This window comes from Budorcas taxicolor, chromosome 17 (assembly GCF_023091745.1).
Source record: "Budorcas taxicolor isolate Tak-1 chromosome 17, Takin1.1, whole genome shotgun sequence".
In the NCBI taxonomy this organism is placed as follows: domain Eukaryota; kingdom Metazoa; phylum Chordata; class Mammalia; order Artiodactyla; family Bovidae; genus Budorcas; species Budorcas taxicolor.
Window position 1 is genome coordinate 57,380,346 of NC_068926.1, and position 21,051 is coordinate 57,401,396.

Sequence of the window (21,051 nt, forward strand, 5' to 3'; positions counted from 1 at the left end):
AGACACTCTCAGCAGACATCCCAGAACTGCTTGCATCATGGGCTTTTGACCCTGGTATCAAAAAAATCTCTCATGCCAAAGATTAAAAAGAAAGAGGTAGATCAGTATGAGCTAGCAGGGAGAGATCCTGGAGGCTTACTACCAAGTGAAAAAAGATGATATAATTGATGTGGAAAAAAACAGCAACAACAATCCTGCCCATCAAACCACACTGCAGAGTTTCTACATGTATGTACATTTATGGAAAGTAGGGCTTCCCAGGTGGCTCAACAGTAAAGAATCTGCCTGCACGCAGAAGACATGGGTTCGATCCCTGGGTTGGGAAGATCCCCTGGAGAAGGGCATGGCAACCCACTGCAGTATTCTTGCTGGGAGAATCCCATGGACAGAGGAGCCTCGTGGGCTACAGTCCATGGGGCTGCAGAGTCGGACCCACCTGAAGCAACTGAGAACTAGCACATATGTGAATGTACATGGGAAGGGTCTGGAATGATGGACACCAGACGAATCTCAATAGTTTCCCCCATTTTCTCCATGGAGAAGGAGGCCAGCATGAGAAAGGGTGGTCACAGGGAGCTTTGTCTGAAATGTTCTAGCTCCTCCTTTATGAGGAAAATATATAGATGTGTTTATTAAATAATTAAAATAAGATGATCCTTTCTGCAGCACTGGGTCTTTGGAATCAGACTGGGTTTGAATCCCTGCCCTCTACTTAAGTTGTATGACAGGGAGCAGACAACTTAATCTCTCTGGGCCTCGTTTCTTCATCTTTGAAGTGTAGCACCTGCCTCCAGGGGATGTGGGGAAACACTGACAGGATGCACGAACAAGCACATGCAAGCACTCAATAATGCTACTTTTATTTTTATCAGTGATGCCATTTTTATCAAATAGCAATGATGCTTATGGGCTTATAGGCCTCCCTTGTAGCTCAGTCGGTAAAGAATCTGTCTGCAGTGCAGGAAACCCAGGTTTGATCCTGGTTTGGGAAGATCCCCTGGAGAAAGAAATGGCAGCCCACTCCAGTAACCTTGCCTGGAAAATCTCATGGGCAGAGGAGCCTAGTGGGCTGCAGTCCATGGGGTCGCAGAGTCGGGCACAACTGAGCGACTAACACTTATTTACTTCAGTTCAGTTCAGTCGCTCAGTCGTGCCCGACTCTGCGACCCCATGAACCGCACGCAGCACGCCAGGCCTCCCTGTCCATCACCAAATCCCGGAGTCCACCCAAACCCATGTCCATCGAGTTGGTGATGCCATCCAGCCATCTCATCCTCTGTCGTCCCCTTCTCCCCCTGATGCTTATTTCACTTATTCTTCCAAATCTGCAAAGGATTCCTTAATCCTTTAATGAAGGAATGAAGATTCCTGTGTCTTCATCACTCACCACTTATGATGTGAGGAAAACAGTAATAAAGTTTATAATACTGTATGTACAAATAAAATGCCAGGAAGGAATTGATAAAGACTTGCTGGAGAAGCTGACATCAGAGATCGGCTTTGGGGACAAAGTCAGATTTTCATGAGTTGATGCGGTGGTGTATCAGTTAGCTATGGGTCCCACTAATGCTCTCCAAACATTTTTTTCTATTGATAAGCAGGCAATACATACACATTGTATTTTCTAATATTGCTACAGAGGAGCAAACAGGAAAAAAAAAATAGGTCACTTGTAATCTTACTGCTGCTAATATTTTGTTATATATTTTCCCAAGGTTAGAAACAAAACTTTCTTTAATGTTTTTATTTATTTTTGGCTGTGCTGCTGCTTTGCTTGGGCTTTTCTGTAGCTGATGCCAGTGGGGGCTACTCTCTAGCTGCGGCGCATGGGCTTCTCATTGCAGAGGTATGGCTTCATGCAGAGCACAAGCTCTAGAGCGTGCAAGCTGCAGCATCTGCAGCACATGGGCTCAGCAGTTGCAGCTCCCAGGCTCTAGTGCACTGGCTCAGCAGTTGCGGCACACAGGCTTAGGGGCCCCGCGGCATGTGGGATCGTCCCAGATCAGGGATCGAACTTGTGTTCCCTGCTTTGGCAGGTGGATCCTCTACCTCTGAGCCACCAGGGAAGCCCTCCCAAGGCTTTTTTGTATGCATCTATACCCATAAAGTTTTATAAATCTTTTAATATATTATTTATACATTACAAATGTTACACATACATATTTAATACATTATCTTAATGGTATGGCATTGTATGAATATGTTGTAATTTATTTACATAGACTTCTGTCATTGAAGAGTTGGAAGGCTTCCAATCTTTCATGTCTATTATCCACTTGGAGCAAGACCTCATGAATAGCCTTAATTATTTCTTTAGGATGAAACCCTAGTGCAGCATTGTCCATTAGAACTCTAATGAGAGTGACAGATGTGAGCCAAATGTATAATTTAAAATTTTCTAGTACCCACATTAATAAACAGATGAACCTCATTTTAATAATACATTTTATCTAACCCAGTGTATCCAAAATATCACTGAAATGTGATCCATGTAGAAATATTAATGAAATATTTTATGTTATTTTTTTCCTATCAAGTCTTCGATAGCATGTATTTTACACTTATAGTATACCTCAATTCAGACACTAAAATTTCAAGGTTAAAGTAAAATGCGGCTCTATCATAACAATAAAATTATGTTTAACAGGAAAATATTGTACATGACTTCCATTTTCAAATTTAAATTAAATTTAAAGTTCCATTCCTTAGTCACACTAGCCATACCCTAAATGTCCAGTTAGCTACATGTGGCCAGTTAAAGAACCATTTTGGCCATATTGAGACTGAGATTAAGTCAACCTCACTAACATCCACTTCTCAATGTGTGAAACCAAAGCACAGCTGGGGATGGTCTCAATGTGTGAAACCAAAGCACAGTTGGGGATGGGGCCTGAATTGGGATTTGAGAGTCCGCTGGCAAATGTCAAGACCTGAAACAACAACAGCAACGTGTCACAAGCAGCAGCAAGGCAGGCCACATAGTCTTGCAGTCCCACTCCTGGGCGTGTATCCGGACGAACCGATGATTCGAAAAGATACACACACCCCTCCGTTCATAGCTGCACTATGTACAGTGGCCAGAACACGGCAGCAACCGACACGTCTGCTGACAGACGCGCGGGTAAAGCAGATGTGGTGCATGCACACAGTGGGATAGCACTGGCTACAAAAGAGAAGGAGTAATGTCACGTGCAACCACATGGACGGGCCTAGAGATTGTCATACCAAGCGAAGTAAGTGAGAAAGAAAGAGGAAGACAAGTGCCTTGTGATATCGCTTTTATACGGAATCTAAAATATGGCGCAAATGAACTTATCTGCAAAACAGAAGCAGACATAGAGAGCAGACTTGTGGTTTTGCCAAAGAGGGTGGGGTGGGGCAGGGAGGGGTGAGCTGGGAGCTTGGCACTGGCAGACACAACTGTTATACATAGAAACAGATAAACAACAGTGTCCTCTAGTGGGACACAGGGACATACCAAAATATTCAGTATCCTGTAATAAACTATAATGGAAAAGAATGTAAAAAAGAATATATACATATGTGTGCGTGTGTATATATGTAGCATGGGTACATGCTTGCTCAGTTGTTAGGTCATGACTCTCTGCAACCCTATGGACTGGAGCCCACCAGGCTCCTCTGTCCATGGGATTCTCCAGGCAAGAATACTGGAGTGGGTTGCCATTTCCTCCTCCAGGGGATCCTCCCTGACCCAGGGATCGAGCCCATGTCTTCTGCACTGGCAGGCAGATTCTTTAGCTCTGAGTCATCAGGGAAGCTCCATGAATATACGTCTAAGTGAATTACTTTGCTGTACAGGAGAAATGAGCACAACATGGAAAATCAAGTATACTTCAGTTTAAAAAGCAGCGGCACCAACAATGCGGGCAGCAGAACCAGGGTGAGAAGGCAGCCCCGCAGGGGTCAGGGTTTCCTAGGGCAGCACCCACGCAGGGCAGTAGCCTGGTGGAGTTGGGGAATTAACTAAATTCAGCAGATGGAGCCAATAAATTTATCGGGGATTGTTTTTCCTCACTGTCTGAGAAGAGTGATACAAATGTGGGGAGGTCAAATGCTAGAGAAAGCCCTGTGGTGTTGACTAGGATTAGGGGTGTCAGTCAGCTATACATAGAGATAACAAAATCAGTGTAAGTGCAGCTTTATGATATTTATGTGTCTACATATTCATACATGTATTGCACATACCTATGGTGCCCAGGCTGTCTACAGAGGGGACTGGAAATGTCAATGATCTCACCAAGTACCCAAATCTTGGTTTCTGAATACCATGAGGAACCAAGCAAGACTCCTTGGAGAAATGACTGATCCAGGGTTGGGGCAGGAAAAGGAGATGATGAACCTGGAAAACTTTGTTGTGCCAGAAAGTAAGGAAGTACTCCAGGAACGATGGGGATGCGTCAGAGTGTAGTTTTTCTTTTTTTCTTCTGTGTGGTTTTCCGTACCCGTGTAAAGATAACTGTTAAACCACTCATAGAATAAAACAACAGACAGACAGGAGAGTTCTATAGATGTCTCAGCTGAGAGCCTGGCTCTGAGTTCTCAGTAGGTCAGACCCTATTCATTCAGAAATAAGTTAGAGAAGAAAGACATTCCTTTGGACATTTTTCTATTTTAACACTCGAAACAGATTCCAAATGACAGGTATTCTAGGTACATTCGCTTATTAATGTGATTATGGTGCCTGTTATTGCAATGGAATGTGGGCTTGTCAAGAATGGCAACTTTCTCTTTGTTAGTAAGGTGAATAAAATTAATGTTAGCTTAAAAACCACTTTTCTGATTTCTTCCAATGCACTTCAGTGTCAGGCAGCAGGAATGCCCTGGCAGCTCCTGGCGTCTCTGGCACCCTCCTGACAGTTCTAGAGAGGAGTGAGGGCTGTCTTCTGAGTGCTTGCGAAGGGAGGCTGGGGAGGCTTTTCTGTGGCCCAGCCCGGCTCACTTGTTATCCCTGATCCCAGTGCTCTGGCCAGGCGTGGGTCACCAGCCCGCCCTGCAGCCCAGGTGTGGTGGGTGGGTGAGGCCAGCCTCGTCTCAACCGTGTGAACTGGGAGCCAAAGAAGTGTCACGCGAATGTATGTTCCTCGGTTCTCGGTCTCGTCACAACAGAGGTTTGGAGTGACAGACATTAACGCCCCTCGGCGAGCCACAGCTCTCAGGTCTTGGATAGACCGTGTTATCGCTCTCAGGTCTGAAATGGACCGTGTTGTAGCTCTTAGACAAATCAGTGTTACAGCTCAGTGTTACAGCTCTATTTTATTTGGAAGATAGCAGGAAAATCCATCTTTGAGGCGTGAGGGCACGTCGATCTAAGGACACGAGGCGAAGAGCGCCCCAGCGCGCGGGAGAGGGGGCGAGAGAGCTGGCTCTGGCTCCTCTGTTTATATGCTTCTCTCTCCCTGGGCCTGTCCTATGTACACTGCGCCAGCCAGGAGTGTTGTTTGTTTTACCGGAGGTCCTCACTCCGGTCCTCGGACCTTCTTTTGTTTCATGTTCGCGGGCTTTTCCCTTCCTTGTCTGTGGCCGCCATTTTGGACTCCTTTTCCCTGTTCTACCCACCTAACAGAAGGAAGCTTCCCCCCAAAAGAGACTCAAACGGTCTTTACCAAAAGAAGGGCAGTGCTCACCAGCTGAACAGAAACACACGCCTGCTCCTGTCATTCCTTGCTCCAAATTATGTGATCCTAGAATTCCAGAGGGCTTCTCTGGTGGCTCAGTGGTAAAGAATCCACCTGCCAACATAGGAGATGTGGGTTCGATCTCTGGGTCTAGAAGATCCCCTGGAGAAGGAAATGGCAACCTACTCTAGTATTCTTGCCTGGAGAATTCCATGGACAGCGGAGTCTGGCGGGCTACAGTCCATCGGATCACAAAGAGTCGGACAAGACTTAGTGACTAACCAACAACAGAATTCCAGGACTGTCTTCTTGATAAATATTGATTGACAGGTGCTTTGAAATGTCAAAGGCATTTATATACCTAAAGATTTTTATTTTTGTTTCATTGAGTTATCTTTATTAAATAGATTTTATATCACAAAGATGATAATATACTTTGGGTAACTATTGAAACAAGGCAAAAATATATAGAGAAATGCAAAGCCATTTTTTGTCACCCCATCTATAGGGCCTCCCCATCCCAACTTAGCAGGCTGGGGGGTGTGTCTTGCACACTTTATCCTCTGCTCATACATGCCTATTGCCTTTCTTTTGTTAATGTTGTTAGCTTTTACAGAATAGGCAGTAAAAAAAAAGCTTGCCTTTTTCACGCCATGGCATCCCTCTAGAAGCATGAGTGCAGGTCCATCTCATTTTATTTTTAAAATTTATTTGTTTGGCTGCTCCGAGGGGCATGCAGGGTCTTAGTTCCCCAAGCAGGGATGGAACCCGGGTCCCTCTGCAGTGGAATCACGGAGTCTTAACCACTGAACCACCAGGGAAGTGCCGGGGTCCATCTCATTTTAAAAGTATTTATTAATTTGTGAATATCTGCATGCGTCTTAAGATTGAAATGATACACAAGTTAAACAAAGGTTCCTCTCGCGTCTGCTACCCACCCTCCCTCTTCCCTTCCCTAGATTAGAGATCCTTCCAGAGAGTGTCTGCATTTACAAAGATCTACAAATGTAAAATTTCCCACATGAGTGAGAGTATTTTTTTTTTTTATCAGCGCATCTTGTCTAAGTACAATAGCATGCTTCCTCGCTTTATTCTACAGCTGCATAGAGCTCCTTGTGGGCCTGTATCCTCATTTATGAAGAGTCTCCTACATATGACCCCTTGGGGTGTTTGCAGTCTTTCACCATTGCAGACAGATGTGTAGGAAGTATCCTTTTCTGGTCATTTGCCATAGGATGAGGGGTCTGAGAGAGAAGTTCCCAGAAGTGCAACTGTGAAGGTCAAAGGAGACCTTTGTGCAGCGGAGACGTGGATGGATACAGGCCAAGTCCCACAGCCCCACTACGCGGGAACTTTACACGCCTCGCTCCCCGGCAAAATATTGGAACCTGCCTGTGTGTCCATCTTCACCAACACAGTTGGGTCCTGAGTGGAAACTGGGTCTCACTGCAGCTGAATGGGTCTTTAAAATAGAGCTGGATGGAGTTGGGGTGGGAGGGAACGCTGGCGAGATACCCGCCTGTCCTCCTGTGGTAATGCCTCTGAGACGCGTCCTCTGTTCTCTGTGTCTCTCTGCAGAGCAAGCTGGTGAAGTACTTCAGCCGGCAACTGTCCTGCAAAAAGAAGGTCGCCCTGCAGGAACGCAACGCTGAGCTGGACGGCTTCCCCCAGCTCCGGCACTGGTTCCGGATCGTCGACGTGCGGAAGGAAGTCCTTGAGGTGATCGGAGGCGACCCCTGCCCCATGCCCCTTATCGGCTGGTAGCCAGCCCCCTCAGGCAGTGGGGTTTTGGCTGTGTCTGGCACATAGTAGGACTTGAATATATGTGGGATGAAAATACAGAGCATCTCTGATGCTCTGAATGAATGAAGTCAGTGAGAAGGTGTTCCTAGGGACTTCCCTGGTGGTTCAGCGGTTAGGGATCCATGCTTCCACAGCAGAAGGCACAGGTTCCATCCCTGGTCAGGAAACTAAGCGCCCACACAGTGTAGCCAAAGAAAGAAAGAGTGTGGTTCTAGAGTCAGGTAGACCTTCTTTCAACTCTGCCACTTAAGGACTCGCTTGGTGACTTGGGTCAGATCATTTTACCCCTTAGATGGGTGCTGTCCAGCAGAATGTTCCACTATGATGGAAATATTTCATATCTATGCTGCCTGATGCAGTGGCCACCAGCCGGATGTAAGCTACTGAGCACTGGAACCGTGGTCAGTGCATGTGACTGAGGAACTGAATTTTTAATTGTATTTAATGTTCATTAGTGAGGCCAGTGGCCACTGTACCAGGCAGCACGGTCTTAAGACATTAGTTTTCTCTCCTCTTCTTAAGTAGCTGGTGTGATAAAATGAGATAATCTGTGTAAAATGTTCAGACCATAGTCTGAGACCTGATTGTACCCAGGAAATGTCAGCTTACTATTATTATTGTCATTGCTATTGTTGAAAACTTAGGAAGTAATGGGTTTTCCAGTGACAAAACCAAAACACCTGTTGTCTTGTGTCCACCCTCCAGGCTGGACCACATCCTTAAGGTTTCAAGGGTGGTGAGATTTCCTTACCCTCTGGGATCTTGGGTCCCCACCGTTATTAGTGACTGCGTGGAACCTTTCCACATTCATTGAATCTTCAGGGCCAGGCATAGTATTGAGGGCTTTACATGCAGGCTCTCAGCTCTGGAGAGTGTTCAGACCCTCACGATGACCTTTGAGGTTGGTCTGACTGTTACCCCATTGTACCAAGCAAGGAACTGAGGCTGGGAGATGGAGGGACTTGCCCTGCTAGTGAGTGGGAGGGGCTAGCAGGAAAAGCCAGCTCAGATAGACTCCAGAGGATGAGGTGGGAAGCACGGTGCTTTCTCCTTGTTTTCCTGATGTGGGGGCCTTTCTGAGCTGGGGAGAGGGGGTGCTGGGTGTGCCCCTTGCCTGCAGGGCCAAGTGCCGTTTCTCAAGGCACTCCCTGCTTCCTTCTCGGAGAGGTCTGAAAGATCCTCTTCTGCCTTTTGTCTTTTTTTAGACCTCGTCCTCAGTGTAATCTTGCCTGAACCCACCACATCTAACAGTCCTGAACTGGGGACGCAGGACCTCCCACGTTTCCCTATCCTCTCCATCCTCCCCACCCCATCTTGCGCCGGCGCACCAGATGGCGTATGCGTCTGTGTTTCTTAGTGTCATTCCCAGGATGGTGGTTTCTTGTGAACATCCTTCAAATGACAGGTCTCATAAGAGTTCAAGCAGTACATTTTATTTGCTTGACCCTGTATACACTTTTCAGAGGCTTTTGGAACCATTTATTTATCAAATGAGGCGAATAAGACGGAGACTAATCTTCAGGGGTTGAAAACTAGTGGCCCTCTGTCTTATCTTGTATCTGATGCACAGATTATTTTTTGTCTGAAAAATTATTTTTGAGCCCATATGTAAAAGTTGAAAGAGTGTGCATTAAAAACCCAGGTCTTTGACTTCTCTTGAAAAATCGGAATTGCTGACGCACAGAACTGAATTTGTCTGGTGTCAGTCTGCCCCTTAGGAAACCGCAGGCAAGTTTGCAGCTTTGTTCATTTACATTTACCTGGGCTGCAGGTGCTTGAGCTCAGGCTCTCACTTTAGTTTGTTGGAATAAACGAAGTCCAAGGCCATCCACCAGGCGGTGTGGAAGTAGCAGGGTTTCCAGCTCTCTCTCTGCAACTCCCGCATATGTCCACAAGAGGGCCACCTTCTGCGGAGGAACAGGCACTTAAGAGAACGCTCCCAAGAGAGACTGCCTGGGTTCAAACTTACTCACTGTGTGACCCTGGGTAGTGGGCTAACTTTTCTGAATTCTAGTTTCCTATGTACAGACTGGTGATGATGGTAAAAGTACCTGCTTTATGTGGTCTTTGTGACCTTGAAAGAAAAGCACTTAGTTACATCTATTTCGTTTATTATTGTTATATCCAACAGAAATGCTTCTCCTCTTTTGGCTCAAGCGTGTTAAAGCCTTCTGCATTTTTTTCTGTCATTTTTCCTTTTGTGATGTGTGGAAGTGAGCTATAAACTGTAGTGTAAATTGAGTACTTTTGGAGGATACATAATAGGATTAAAACACGCAAGTGACTCTTGCAGCAAAGTGGAGAATTCTTTGATGTTGTCAATCATCCCTTCTAAATGTATCTCGTTTTATATCAATACTTCCAGATCTTGGTCCATCACCTTTCTTAAAGTGGCGCTACCCCTGTAACAGTCCCTATTTGAGAAAGCGTCTATGTGACTCATTACTGTTCTCTCCACCCCTGACCTAGTGAGTTGGAAAGGCACTGACTGGGTTTCAGCTTTTGCCTGGCAGCTTTTTTTTTTTAATAGAATTTTTTGTGCCGATGCGGTTTTCATCTTTCTGTTGTAATACATAGATATGGCCACAAGAGGGCAGAACTACTCCACAGTAGTGCCTCAGAATCGCCATTCTTTAATATCTCAAACTCTTTCTTTCAAAATAAAAATAATACGTAAAAACACTGGTTATCATTAAGTGCTGTAATGTGAAGTCTAGTTTCTGTGAATACATAAACGTAGAAATTGACAAATTTCGAGGTGTGTCCGTTCTGTAGTGTACAGAGACACACGGTTTGGGGGAGGGGAGTGGTTGCTGACAGTGGTGAAGGGACATCTGACCCACACATTTATACTCGGGAATCTTCCTTTTCTTTTCCCAGCCCTTGTCTTCAGAGGTGTCCTTTTCCCCCACTTTGTCTTAGGTTGCAAAATCATGCCTCTAGTCGGGCTCAGACACAAACACTGTTTCACTGACAGCATTGAACCACCCACAGGGTTCCAGCCCCCATTTCCCCTTAGGGCTCCTGAACCCCCAATCTGAACCCTATAATGTGTGTGGCTTGGAAAAAAAGAAGCAGGGAATGGAGACCAGCCATCAGGAGACTGGGGCTGTCTGGTTTGCTCTGCTCTGAGGTTACCTGGGATTTGCAGCAAGTCAGTGCAGTCCAAGCCAGGCAGGAGGCATGCAGAACCCTCCAAGATGAGTAAACTGGAGCCTTACCCATAAGGAGTTCAGGAGCTGGATAGGCAGACAGACCAGTAATTAACGGCTACCATTTACAGAGCTCTCTAACGGTGTGGATACATAGCATATGAGCATATGTGTTACTTTACAAAGCTCATGAGCTTAAGATTCCCATTTTACAGGTGAGAAAAGTGAGGCTCAGAGAGGTTAAGTTGTTTGCCCAGGGTCATTTAGGTACCGAGTGGCAAGGCTGAGATTCAGATCCAGGCCTGTCTGACTCCAAGACAGTAGTCCCAAGCAGACGTCCACCCAGAGTCTGGCGTTCCGCTAGGTACCACTAGAGGACAGCATGGAGGCCTCCTCTCAGGGCGCTTTGGGTCTGGTTACCCTCCTCTCTCTTCCCTCCTCTAGGAGATCACCCCGGGCCAGCTGAGTCTGGAGGACCTCTTGGAGATGACAGATGAGCAGGTGTGTGAGACCGTGGAGAAATACGGGGCCAACCGGGAGGAGTGTGCCCGCCTCAATGCCTCCCTCTCCTGCCTCCGGAACGTCCATATGTCAGGTGAGCAGACCCATGGGGATGGACGCTCGTCCCCAGTGTGCGCCGGCGTTCCCGCGGGTTCCTGTTCCCACGGGTTCCTGTTCCCGCACCTGCAGGCCAGGTTGAGGCGGAGTTGGTTCTGGATGGTGTGTGCCGCTCATGACCAGAGGAAAGGGGCCTGGGGTTCGGAGCCAGAGGTGGTCAGGGCAGCTGCTCTTGCCCACCCTTCTGAGGTCGTTCGGCATTTGGTTCTGGATAATTAAGGTCCAGATATGGAAATATTAGACGTGTGTGAAAGTTGAGGGGTCTTGTTACTTTAGACATTGTGACATGCCTTTGTATTTAGGCTCAGCATCTAACTTATTTTCTTACATAAATAATATAAATTCTTTGTAAAATAAGTTGAAAAAATAGATAAAATAGCAGCCCCAAGTCCCCACCCTCTACTGTTATCGTTTTGGTATAGTTTTTGGTGTAATTCTTCCTGACAAATGGGTATGTATGTAGTGTCTTTAAATGGTTAATGATAAAACCATGAAATTAGGGCTAGCCATACATATGATTTTGAAACCTACTTTTTTCACCCAGCAAAATAAGCTCTCACTTGTTTTATCAGTTTGAGGTCCAAATATATTGTCATCTTCCGTTGCTATTTCTCATTAATTGCTCAAATCACTGTTTGCCCTGATTAACAAGACATCAAAAATCGTCCTGACTGAGGCTTCCTGCTTTCCTCTAGTCTCATGATTTTCCCACAATTTGCGGGGCCTTTTCAGTCCTAAGAGATCAGCTCTGCAAACATCAACCAAAGCAAAGCATTATTGGTCCACCTGCGCTGTTGTTCCAGTTCCTGCCACAAGGAGTCACTGCTGAGCACCAGTCTGGCACAGTCAGGTGGATGTTCATAGGTGCCCTCGATGGATTCAACATGCAACATTCGACGAGCATTTATCGACTGACTGTATGTGCCAGCAGGGCTCGGTATATGGAAGTGGACAGAGTAGAACATACTTGAAGCAGGTCATTGGGCCAGGCTTTTTGTGTTCTTTCTTGCTAGCGGATTCTAACGATGGCTACAGTCACCATCAGGCATCCCTGAGTTGGGGGCTGTCTTGCCTTGAAGGATATTTGGTGGCTTTCCTGGCCTCTGTCCACTAGACACCAGTAACACCCCCTGTCACGACAAACAGAACCATCTCTAGATGTTTCTGAATGTTCCAGGGAGGGTGCACAATTATCCCCGGTTGACTAACTATAAAGGTCATGTTATTCTTCACTCTGGTACAATGCTATTGACTCACCTAATATTTGCATAGTTAAGAAAGGCACTCAGCGCAGACAAAACCTGCTTCAAGGTGACTTCTCTCCCCCTGCTGTGAGAAGCAGGTGGCAGTTTTCTCAGCCTTAAGAAACTGCACTGAATTGCAGTATCATATCACAAACCTCTTCCTCTGTCAACAAATGCATTTGCTGCTCATTTTTAATGCCTGAATTCTGCCTCCATTTATTTCACCCACCTCCTAGTTCTAGAAAGATGCGTTGTGTCTGTTTTTTCTCCTATGATAAGCACTGCTGCAGTGAACAGTTCTGAGTGTTAACTTTAGGTACATCCTTGGTGATCCCTGTAGTGTGAATTCATACGAGTGGGGTTCCAGCAAAGTATGTCCATATTTTAAAACTTCTGGTGAACCTTGCCACATGACCTCCCCAAAATTTGTGCCAATTTTTGCCTCTCTCCAACCCCTAACCCCCCTACAATGTATGAGAGTGAGCATTTGAGGTTAGGTTCTTAATTGCTTTTCAGAGTTAATATCTTCTCTTCAGAACTGTGCTGCTGAGTTTGAAAAAGTCCTTATAAATGAGCTGGACCCCAGTTCCTCCTGAGAAAGGGGTTAATGTCACTTCGCCATGGGCTGGGCCATCATCCTCTGTAACATCCTGGGCTGGCTGAGATTGAGAAGAACTCTAGTCTGGAGTTTTCCAAAACTTTTTGATCACGATGCACAGGAACAAATATGACTTATGTTGCAGCCCTTTCAGCTCAGTTCAGTTCAGTCGCTCAGTCGTGTCCGACTCTTTGCCACCCCGTGAATCGCAGCACGCCAGGCCTCCCTGTCCATCACCAACTCCCTGAGTTCACCCAAACTCATGTCCATCGAGTCCGTGATGCCATCCAGCCATCTCATCCTCTGTTGTCCCCTTCTCCTCCTGCCCCCAATCCCTCCCAGCATCAGAGTCTTTTCCAGTGAGTCAACTCTTCGCATGAGGTGGCCAAAGCATTGGATTTTCAGCTTTAGCATCATTCCTTCCAAAGAAATCCCAGGGCTGATCTCCTGTATGATGGACTGGTTGGATCTCCTTGCAGTCCAAGGGACTCTCAAGAGTCTTCTCCAACACCACAGTTCAAAAGCATCAATTCTTTGGTGCCCAGCTTTCTTCACTGTCCAACTCTCACATCCATACATGACCACTGGAAAAACCATAGCCTTGACTAGATGGACCTTTGTTGGCAAAGTAATGTCTCTGCTTTTGAATATGCTATCTAGGTTGGTCATAACTTTCCTTCCAAGGAGTAAGCATCTTTTAATTTCATGGCTGAAGTCACCATCTGCAGTGATTTTGGAGCCCAAAAAAATAAAGTCTGACACTGTTTCTACTGTTTCCCCATCTATTTCCCATGAAGTGATGGGACCAGATGCCATGATCTTCGTTTTCTGAATGTTGAGCTCTAAGCCAACTTTTTCACTCTCCTCTTTCACTTTCATCAAGAGGCTTTTTAGTTCCTCTTCACTTTCTGCCATGAGGGTGGTGTCATCTGTATATCTGAGGTTATTGATATTTCTCCCGGCAATCTTGATTCCAGCTTGTGCTTCTTCCAGCCCAGCATTTCTCATGATGTACTCTGCATAGAAGTTAAATAAGCAGGGTGACAATATACAGCCTTGACGTACTCCTTTTCCTATTTGGAACCAGTCTGTTGTTCCATGTCCAGTTCTTTTTATTTATTTATTTATTTATTTTAATTTTAAAATCTTTAATTCTTACATGCGTTCCCAAACATGAACCCCCTTCCCACCTCCCTCCCCATAACATCTCTCTGGGTCATCCCCATGCACCAGCCCCAAGCATGCTGTATCCTGCGTCAGTCCATGTCCAGTTCTAACTGTTGCTTCCTGACCTGCATATAGGTTCCTCAAGAGGCAGGTCAGGTGGTCTGGTGTTCCCATCTCTTTCAGAATCGTCCACAGTTTATTGTGATCCACACAGTCAAAGGCTTTGGCATAGTCAATAAAGCAGAAATAGATGTTTTTCTGGAACTCTCTTCCTTTTTCCACGATCCAGCAGATGTTGGCAATTTGATCTCTGGTTCCTCTGCCCTTTCTAAAACCAGCTTGAACATCTGGAAGTTCACGGTTCACGTATTGCTTACACACATGCAAATACACAAACACACGTGTACACATTCACATACACAAGGAAGCAGTCTCCATTCCTACTGTGCATGGCATTTTGCGCACTCTTTTCTGGTGTATTCCATGTCATTTACTGAATGCTGGTGATGACCCGCCACTTTGACCTCACACCCCGCTTTGGACTTTGAGCCACAGTTTGAAAAGATATTGATCTTATTGATCCTCCTGCCACCACCAACCCTTCCCAGGCAGCTTAGATTCCTTCAACGATGCCCTACCTCTGATGCCACCCTTTGAGCCACTGGATCCTCTAAGGGCTGTGCCCATGCCCAGATTCTTCCAGCACCAAGGTCAGCTTGGAGAGAACCTCAGTGCAGTAAAGCACTGTCCACTCAGCTCTGAGTCTCTCTTTCTCTCTTTTTTGCTGCACCTTGTGACACGTGGGATCTTAGTTACGCCACCAAGGATGGAACCCAGGCCTGCTGCATTGGAAGGCAGAGTCTTAAGCCCCGGAGCATTGAGGAAGTCCCCGAGTCTCCTTAATATCAGTATTGTACTTTACTTCTGCTCTTTGTTGATGTTATGGTGCCACCTTTCAGATTTTAATTTAAACTTTTTTAAAGAGTGTTTTTTTTCCTAAATGGATGCCTCTCTTCCTTAGTAGACTTAAAGCTGTGAGAGAACAGGGATTGTATCTGTTTTTGTTCACCATTTTATTCCTAGCTATATAGCTAACCTGTAGGAGGGACTCAGTAAATATCTCAATACACCTTCTGCCCTCACGTAGCACAGGAAAACTCCCCAGTACCTGCACGTACAGGCTCTCTTATGGATGCCAACCTCCTCAGATTTCAGCTCCCTTCTGGAAGCCCACTGTTCACATTTCCCCCAACAAGTCCTAAATACCCAATTAATCTATTAGTTACTGAGGGTTTCCTAGATCAGGCATGGATTTCCCATCTCGACACCCACCTCTCTGGCTAGAATTCCATTCCCCTTTGTCCTCCTGATGAATCCCTGCTTATCCTCACAGCCAGCTCCTGCCTCTAAACTTCCACACCTTATTGAGTGAATGGATGAATGAGTGATTCTACCACCAACTGACCATGTCTAACAGTGACTTCCAGCGTCCTTGACTCACGCCCTCATCTGACCGTTACATCTCTGAAGCAGACGCGGTTGGCCACATGCCCTTCACCCCTCTGTTGCTGGCAGCGGGCCCAGGTTACCTGCCTGTGGTGAAGGAAGTTTGGGAAGACCACCTGAAGTGCTTGCTACTCATCTCCACCGGGGGGAAGCAGTGAGCCACCCTTCAACAATCCTTGCTTTACGTACGTTCTCTTCTCTCGGAAATTACCATCGGTTCCTTGAGGCTTCAAACTCTCTGGGGAGCTGGATGGTTCCTGCCATTTCCCCCACCCTTCACCTTAACCAAAAATGTATCCCAAACTAGAGGAAAACACACACACACACACACACACACACACACACAAAAGCACAAGTGAGTCTTTCCCACCAGATTTTTGTTTCTTGAGGGTCATACCATATTCATCTTTGGTATCCCGATGTCTCAGCCAGAAAGCTGGCGCTCCCAACAGTCAGTGAAATCAGATATTTAAAATTCTGGTGTGTAGTGGGGACTCAATGTGTGTTTGTTGAGTGACTGAAGGAATAAAAGTTATGTTGAGAAACCCATCTGGAAACCAAGCTTGTGGAGACAAGGGAGCTTTCTGTTTGGCCAGGAATGAGTGTAATCTCTGCCTCTGTCTCAGAGCATAGGGGCAGGTTGATTTTAGGGTTGTTAACTCTAATCTTAGTTTTTCTCCTTGGGGCTCTCCTTATTTCCAGGTTCCCAAGGAACCCCAAAGATAGGAAAGCTTAACCCTTTCATCTCTTCTCACAGTTTGTTAGATCAGCTTTTGCCTGACACCAAAGAATACTCAATCCTCCCTTCAAGCTCCAAGAACCCCGAAGCCAGGTTGTCTTAACCTTTCCTTATCATATTAGCTGTGACCTGAAACCAGAAAGCATTCATTCGCTCATTTAACAGAATTTATCAGTGCTTCAATTATGCCAGGCACTCTCTGAAAGCACGTGCTTAGATATATGTCTTCGTGGAGTTTACATTCTAGCGGGGGGAGACAGGCAATAAATTATATCATAATAAGCATGTACATTATAAAGTGTGTTAGACTAAGAGCTGTGGAGAAAATGGAAAGTTGAGCTGGTGAAGGCAGATCAGTAGTGTCCTCTGGGAACAGGGGACAGCTGTCATATTAAAAAGAGTGATCAGGCAGGCCTCACTCCCGGTCACTGTTTTCCTTTCCAGGGTCTCCTTAGTCCTCAGTTGTCTGCTCGGAGTATGGAACCTGGCATCAGACAAACCTGTCAGCTGGGTGACTTTGAGTTTGGTACCTCCTGATTCTGAGCTTAGTTTCGTGAGTAGAGTGGAGATGATGATCATTTCCACCCCACTGACTTTTGGGTGGGTTACAGGAGATGATGCAGGCAGTGAGAGACGCGAGTTTGATCCCTTGGTTGGGAAAATCCCACCAGAGCAGGGCACAGCAGCCTGCTGCAGGATTCTTGCCTGGAAAATCCCATAGACAGAGGAGCCTGCGGACTACAGTCCATGCGGCCTCAAAAGAGCCAGACACGACTTAGTGGCTAACACAAGGGTGGAGGTGATGGTTGTTTCCACCCCACTGATTGGGTGGATTGCAGGCACTGATCAGGCAGGGCACTGTTCCTGGTCTGGGTTAAGTACACTGTTGTTTTTACTCTCATTATTGCAGTAATTATCACCGTCCCACACCCACCATCAGCACCATTCCTGCTTCAGTTCGCATGATCACCGTCGTCGCCATCACCATCATCACCAGCACCATGACCACCATTACTGTCATTGGAGCCTCTAGCCTTTCTCTGCCTCCAGCTCACTTTCCTCCACCTTCTTTCCATTCTCTCTCTCTCTTTTTTCCTTCCAAAGGGACCCTGGGCTTCCGTTTTCTAACTCCACTCTCTAATTCTTTGTTTATCTTCCCTCTGAGCCACTGTCTTCCTCAACCTTGATGATTCTTTAGAACCTATTTCCCACTTTTCGCTGGCTTGATTGTTCTCTCGTGGTGGCCCACCTTTCCTTGGCTAAAAAAATAAAAATAAAAATCCAAGCTACACCCCACTGCTGTGGTCACTATAGACCTGAGGTCCTAGGGTGAAACTGATTTCACTGCTAGAAGAGTATGTTCTCGCCATTCTTCCCACCCTCCGCCCCCCAGCTCCCTCCAGCCCAAGGCTTGAGACCTTGGATACAAAGACCACGGGCTCCCTTCCTGAAATTTCCTTTCCTGAGTCGTAGCTGCCTTACCAGAGGAAAGCCTGGTGGGGGCATGGCTCCGATGTCAGAGTGCTGTTGCCATGGCTTTCTTTCTCTTTTCCGAGGCTTCCTCTTTCTCTCTATGCTGTTTCTTGGGTTTTTGATTATTTTCAGCCTAATAATACATGGTCACTTGTGTCTTCACTTTCCTAAGGGAAAAACCAGGTTCAAGATAAAGGAAGACCTTGCTTTTCTCCCTTTTCCTCACCCCTCCCTCATGTACATGTGTCAAGCGCTCACTACACATCTGATACTGTGCTGGGTTCCAGGGCTTGAGGACTCTCTTTGAACTTCAGCCTGGAGCTGAGACCGAGAGGAGGAGGAGGTCTCCTGATGACTCCGGGATGGTGGGATCATGTGGAAGTGTGTTGCTTCCACAAGGCAGCATGGAGCATCCCAAGCATGGAGAGACCAGTGTAGGGCTGGCTCACTGGGAATGCTGGTGAGAGAAATTGGAGCTGGGGTCAGACAGAGGGCAAGCCAGCCCTCACGGAGGACCAGGGCATGGAGCTTGCATGGCAGGGTTTTGAGTTGAAGATGCCTGGATCCCTTGTCTAGTTTTCAAACAAATACTGTCTGCGGATTGGGTGGGTGGCTCGGAGTGAGATGCCAGAAAGTGTCAGAGGAGCCCAGGGGTGCCACTGGCAGACAGGTGTCCTGGGGGCTTGCTTTCTTGAGCACCCACCCCAGCTCCTCCTCCCCTAAAGGTTAGGGCTTGGTGGAGGGTCAGAGAACCGGCAGCCAGGAGACAAACAGGAGGCAAAGTGGTCCCAAACTAGGACAGCCTCAGATGCTCTCCGGTTTCTGCGCAGTTTGGGGACTGAATGAAGCCCACCAGGACCCCGCCTTCCACTAGAGCCTTCCCTCCACTGGAACAAAGAGTAGGCACCGTCTTGACTGCCCTATGGTTTCAGTTGCTTCTGACTTTGGGAGGGCTGGGCAGGGTGGCGCAGGATGAGCCGCCCCTCCCATAGCCCCCAGGTTTGCTGTGCTCCAGTCCCTGTTCGTCCTCCAGAGCCTTGTTTCGTGGGTTTTTAGGAATCCCTGGAAACAGCATGGCCCCGTGTTAGGACTCGATGCAGGTGACCAAAACCTAACGTGATCACCTTCATGCAGACACAGCTCATTCATTCACCCCCGAAATTACGATTGAATGTCACAGCGGGGGACTAGAGACACAGTAGTGGGCATGGCGAGCCAGCTCCCACGGCCCTTGTTGTGTTCTAGACCTGAGCCATCCATTACAGCAGCCACTAGGCTCATGTGGCAAATTAAAGTTATATTCATTGAAGTGAAATAAAATTAAAATGTCCCTTTCTCCATGGCACTAGTCACTCTTCAGGTGACCCATCGCCACCTGTGTCTAGTGGCTCCCCTATTGGAACAGCCCCGGCTTCTAGGCCATTTCCATCATCACAGAAAGTTCTGTTGGGACGCTCTGCTCTCGAATATACAGAGAGAAACAATAAGCAAGAGAAGTGACAAACGGTGATCAGTTTTGTGCAGAGAATTACAGGAGAGTGCGATGATGGTGACTCGGTGGCTGGTTCTGGTGGGGAGGCCACAGAGGGAGTGTCAGTCAGGGCTCCACCAGAGAAGCAGAGCCCCAGGGCAGCACCCCGTCTGGGGCCTCACCTGCCCTTCCCGATCCAGCCTCCTCTCCTGCTTTCTTGAAGGCTGCCTTTTGGCCCCTCTGTATAGCCCACTTGTTGCTTCCCCTGCAGTGACCAGCTCTGGCTTTTGTGGACCTCCCCACCATCCCTCTGAGATGAGAACAAAGAAAGCCTGGCCCCCTGCTGTCACCTCTGATCAGCACCGAGGTTGTGCCCAGCAGGTGCTGAGCAGAACTGGGCACAAAACTGACCCTGAACTTGTACTGTATGGTCTGCGGGGGCTGAGCTGTTTGAGGATTGCGGTTCCACGTGCACCGCACTGGATGAGCCAGGTCAGACCCAGACAGACCATCACATCCGTAATCAGATCACAGCTCCTCCGCCCAGGCTCTCCATGTCTTCACCAGCCCACCACGCCTGGCTCCCCCGACTTTGCTTTTCCTTGGAAGGCCTGCCTCAGGGTCTTTTTTCTGCCTGGAATGCACTACCCTAGTCTGCCTGTGGCTAATTCCTTGTCACTTGGGTCTCAGCTCAAACGCAGCCTTCTCCTGGTCCCACCTCCCTCTCAATCACTCATTTCTTCACGGCCCATATCATAAATACAATGATTTTTTTGCTTAAATGTTTGTTTCTCTACCTCTTCTCACTAGAACAATGGTTCTCAGACCTGAATATGCATCAGAATCCCCCAGAAGGCTCTACCCCCAGAGTTCGTGGTTCAGCCAATTTGGGGCAGCACCCAGGAATCTGCATTTTTTAGCAGTTTCCCAGGGGATGCTGCTGCTCCTGGTTTGGGGCCTGCCCTGTGAGAACCACTGTGCTGGAATTGTCCCAGGGCCTGACTCAGAACCAGAGTGTCAGGAGGAGTTACTGAGCGACTAAATGAGTGACAGTCCAACGTAATGGTCACAGCAAACACTGCATTCTTGCCGGGCCAAGAGCTGTTCTGGGTAACTGACAGGCAGCCTTAGCGTACTTAATTGTTTCCACAATCTCGTGAAGTCTACGTGATTCTATTTTCTGGTAAGAACACTGAGGCTCAGAGTCACACAGCAACTGAGTATCAGAAACAGGGTTTGTGGAGAAGGAAATGGCAACCCACTCCAGTATTCATGCCTGGGAAATCCCAGGGACAGAGGAGCCTGGCGGACTCTAGTTGATGGGGTCGCAAAGAGTCGGACATGACTGAGCGACTAAGCGTGCTCCAGTGTCATATCCTGGCATGGAATACAGTCATGGCTTTGGGTTTCCCAGAGACAAAATCAAATCAGCTTAGTGGAAGAGCTTACCCCAGAGAAAGTACGGCATATCAATTCATAGACTATAAGAGGGAAGAGATAGCTAGTCCTGATGCCCTGAAAACACTGATATTTCAGACTTCATGGTTAGTTCTTTGAGTGGCTGAATTGCTTTAATATCTAGATTTTATCTGAGGAGTCAGAAATCCCAAACCACATTTATTTTATATAAACATTAAATCCAGA

At 47.0% G+C, this 21,051-nt stretch overlaps 1 protein-coding gene across 1 annotated transcript in view; it reads left to right on the top strand.

Annotated features, from left to right (window-relative positions):
* Positions 1-21,051, top strand: part of KSR2 (kinase suppressor of ras 2) — a 439,551-nt gene that overhangs the window by 80,267 nt on the left and 338,233 nt on the right. Inside the window, exons 2-3 of the mRNA XM_052655174.1 lie at positions 7,215-7,355; positions 11,036-11,186. Of these exons, the coding sequence (XP_052511134.1) occupies positions 7,215-7,355; positions 11,036-11,186 (292 nt within the window). The remainder of the gene's footprint in view (positions 1-7,214; positions 7,356-11,035; positions 11,187-21,051) is intronic.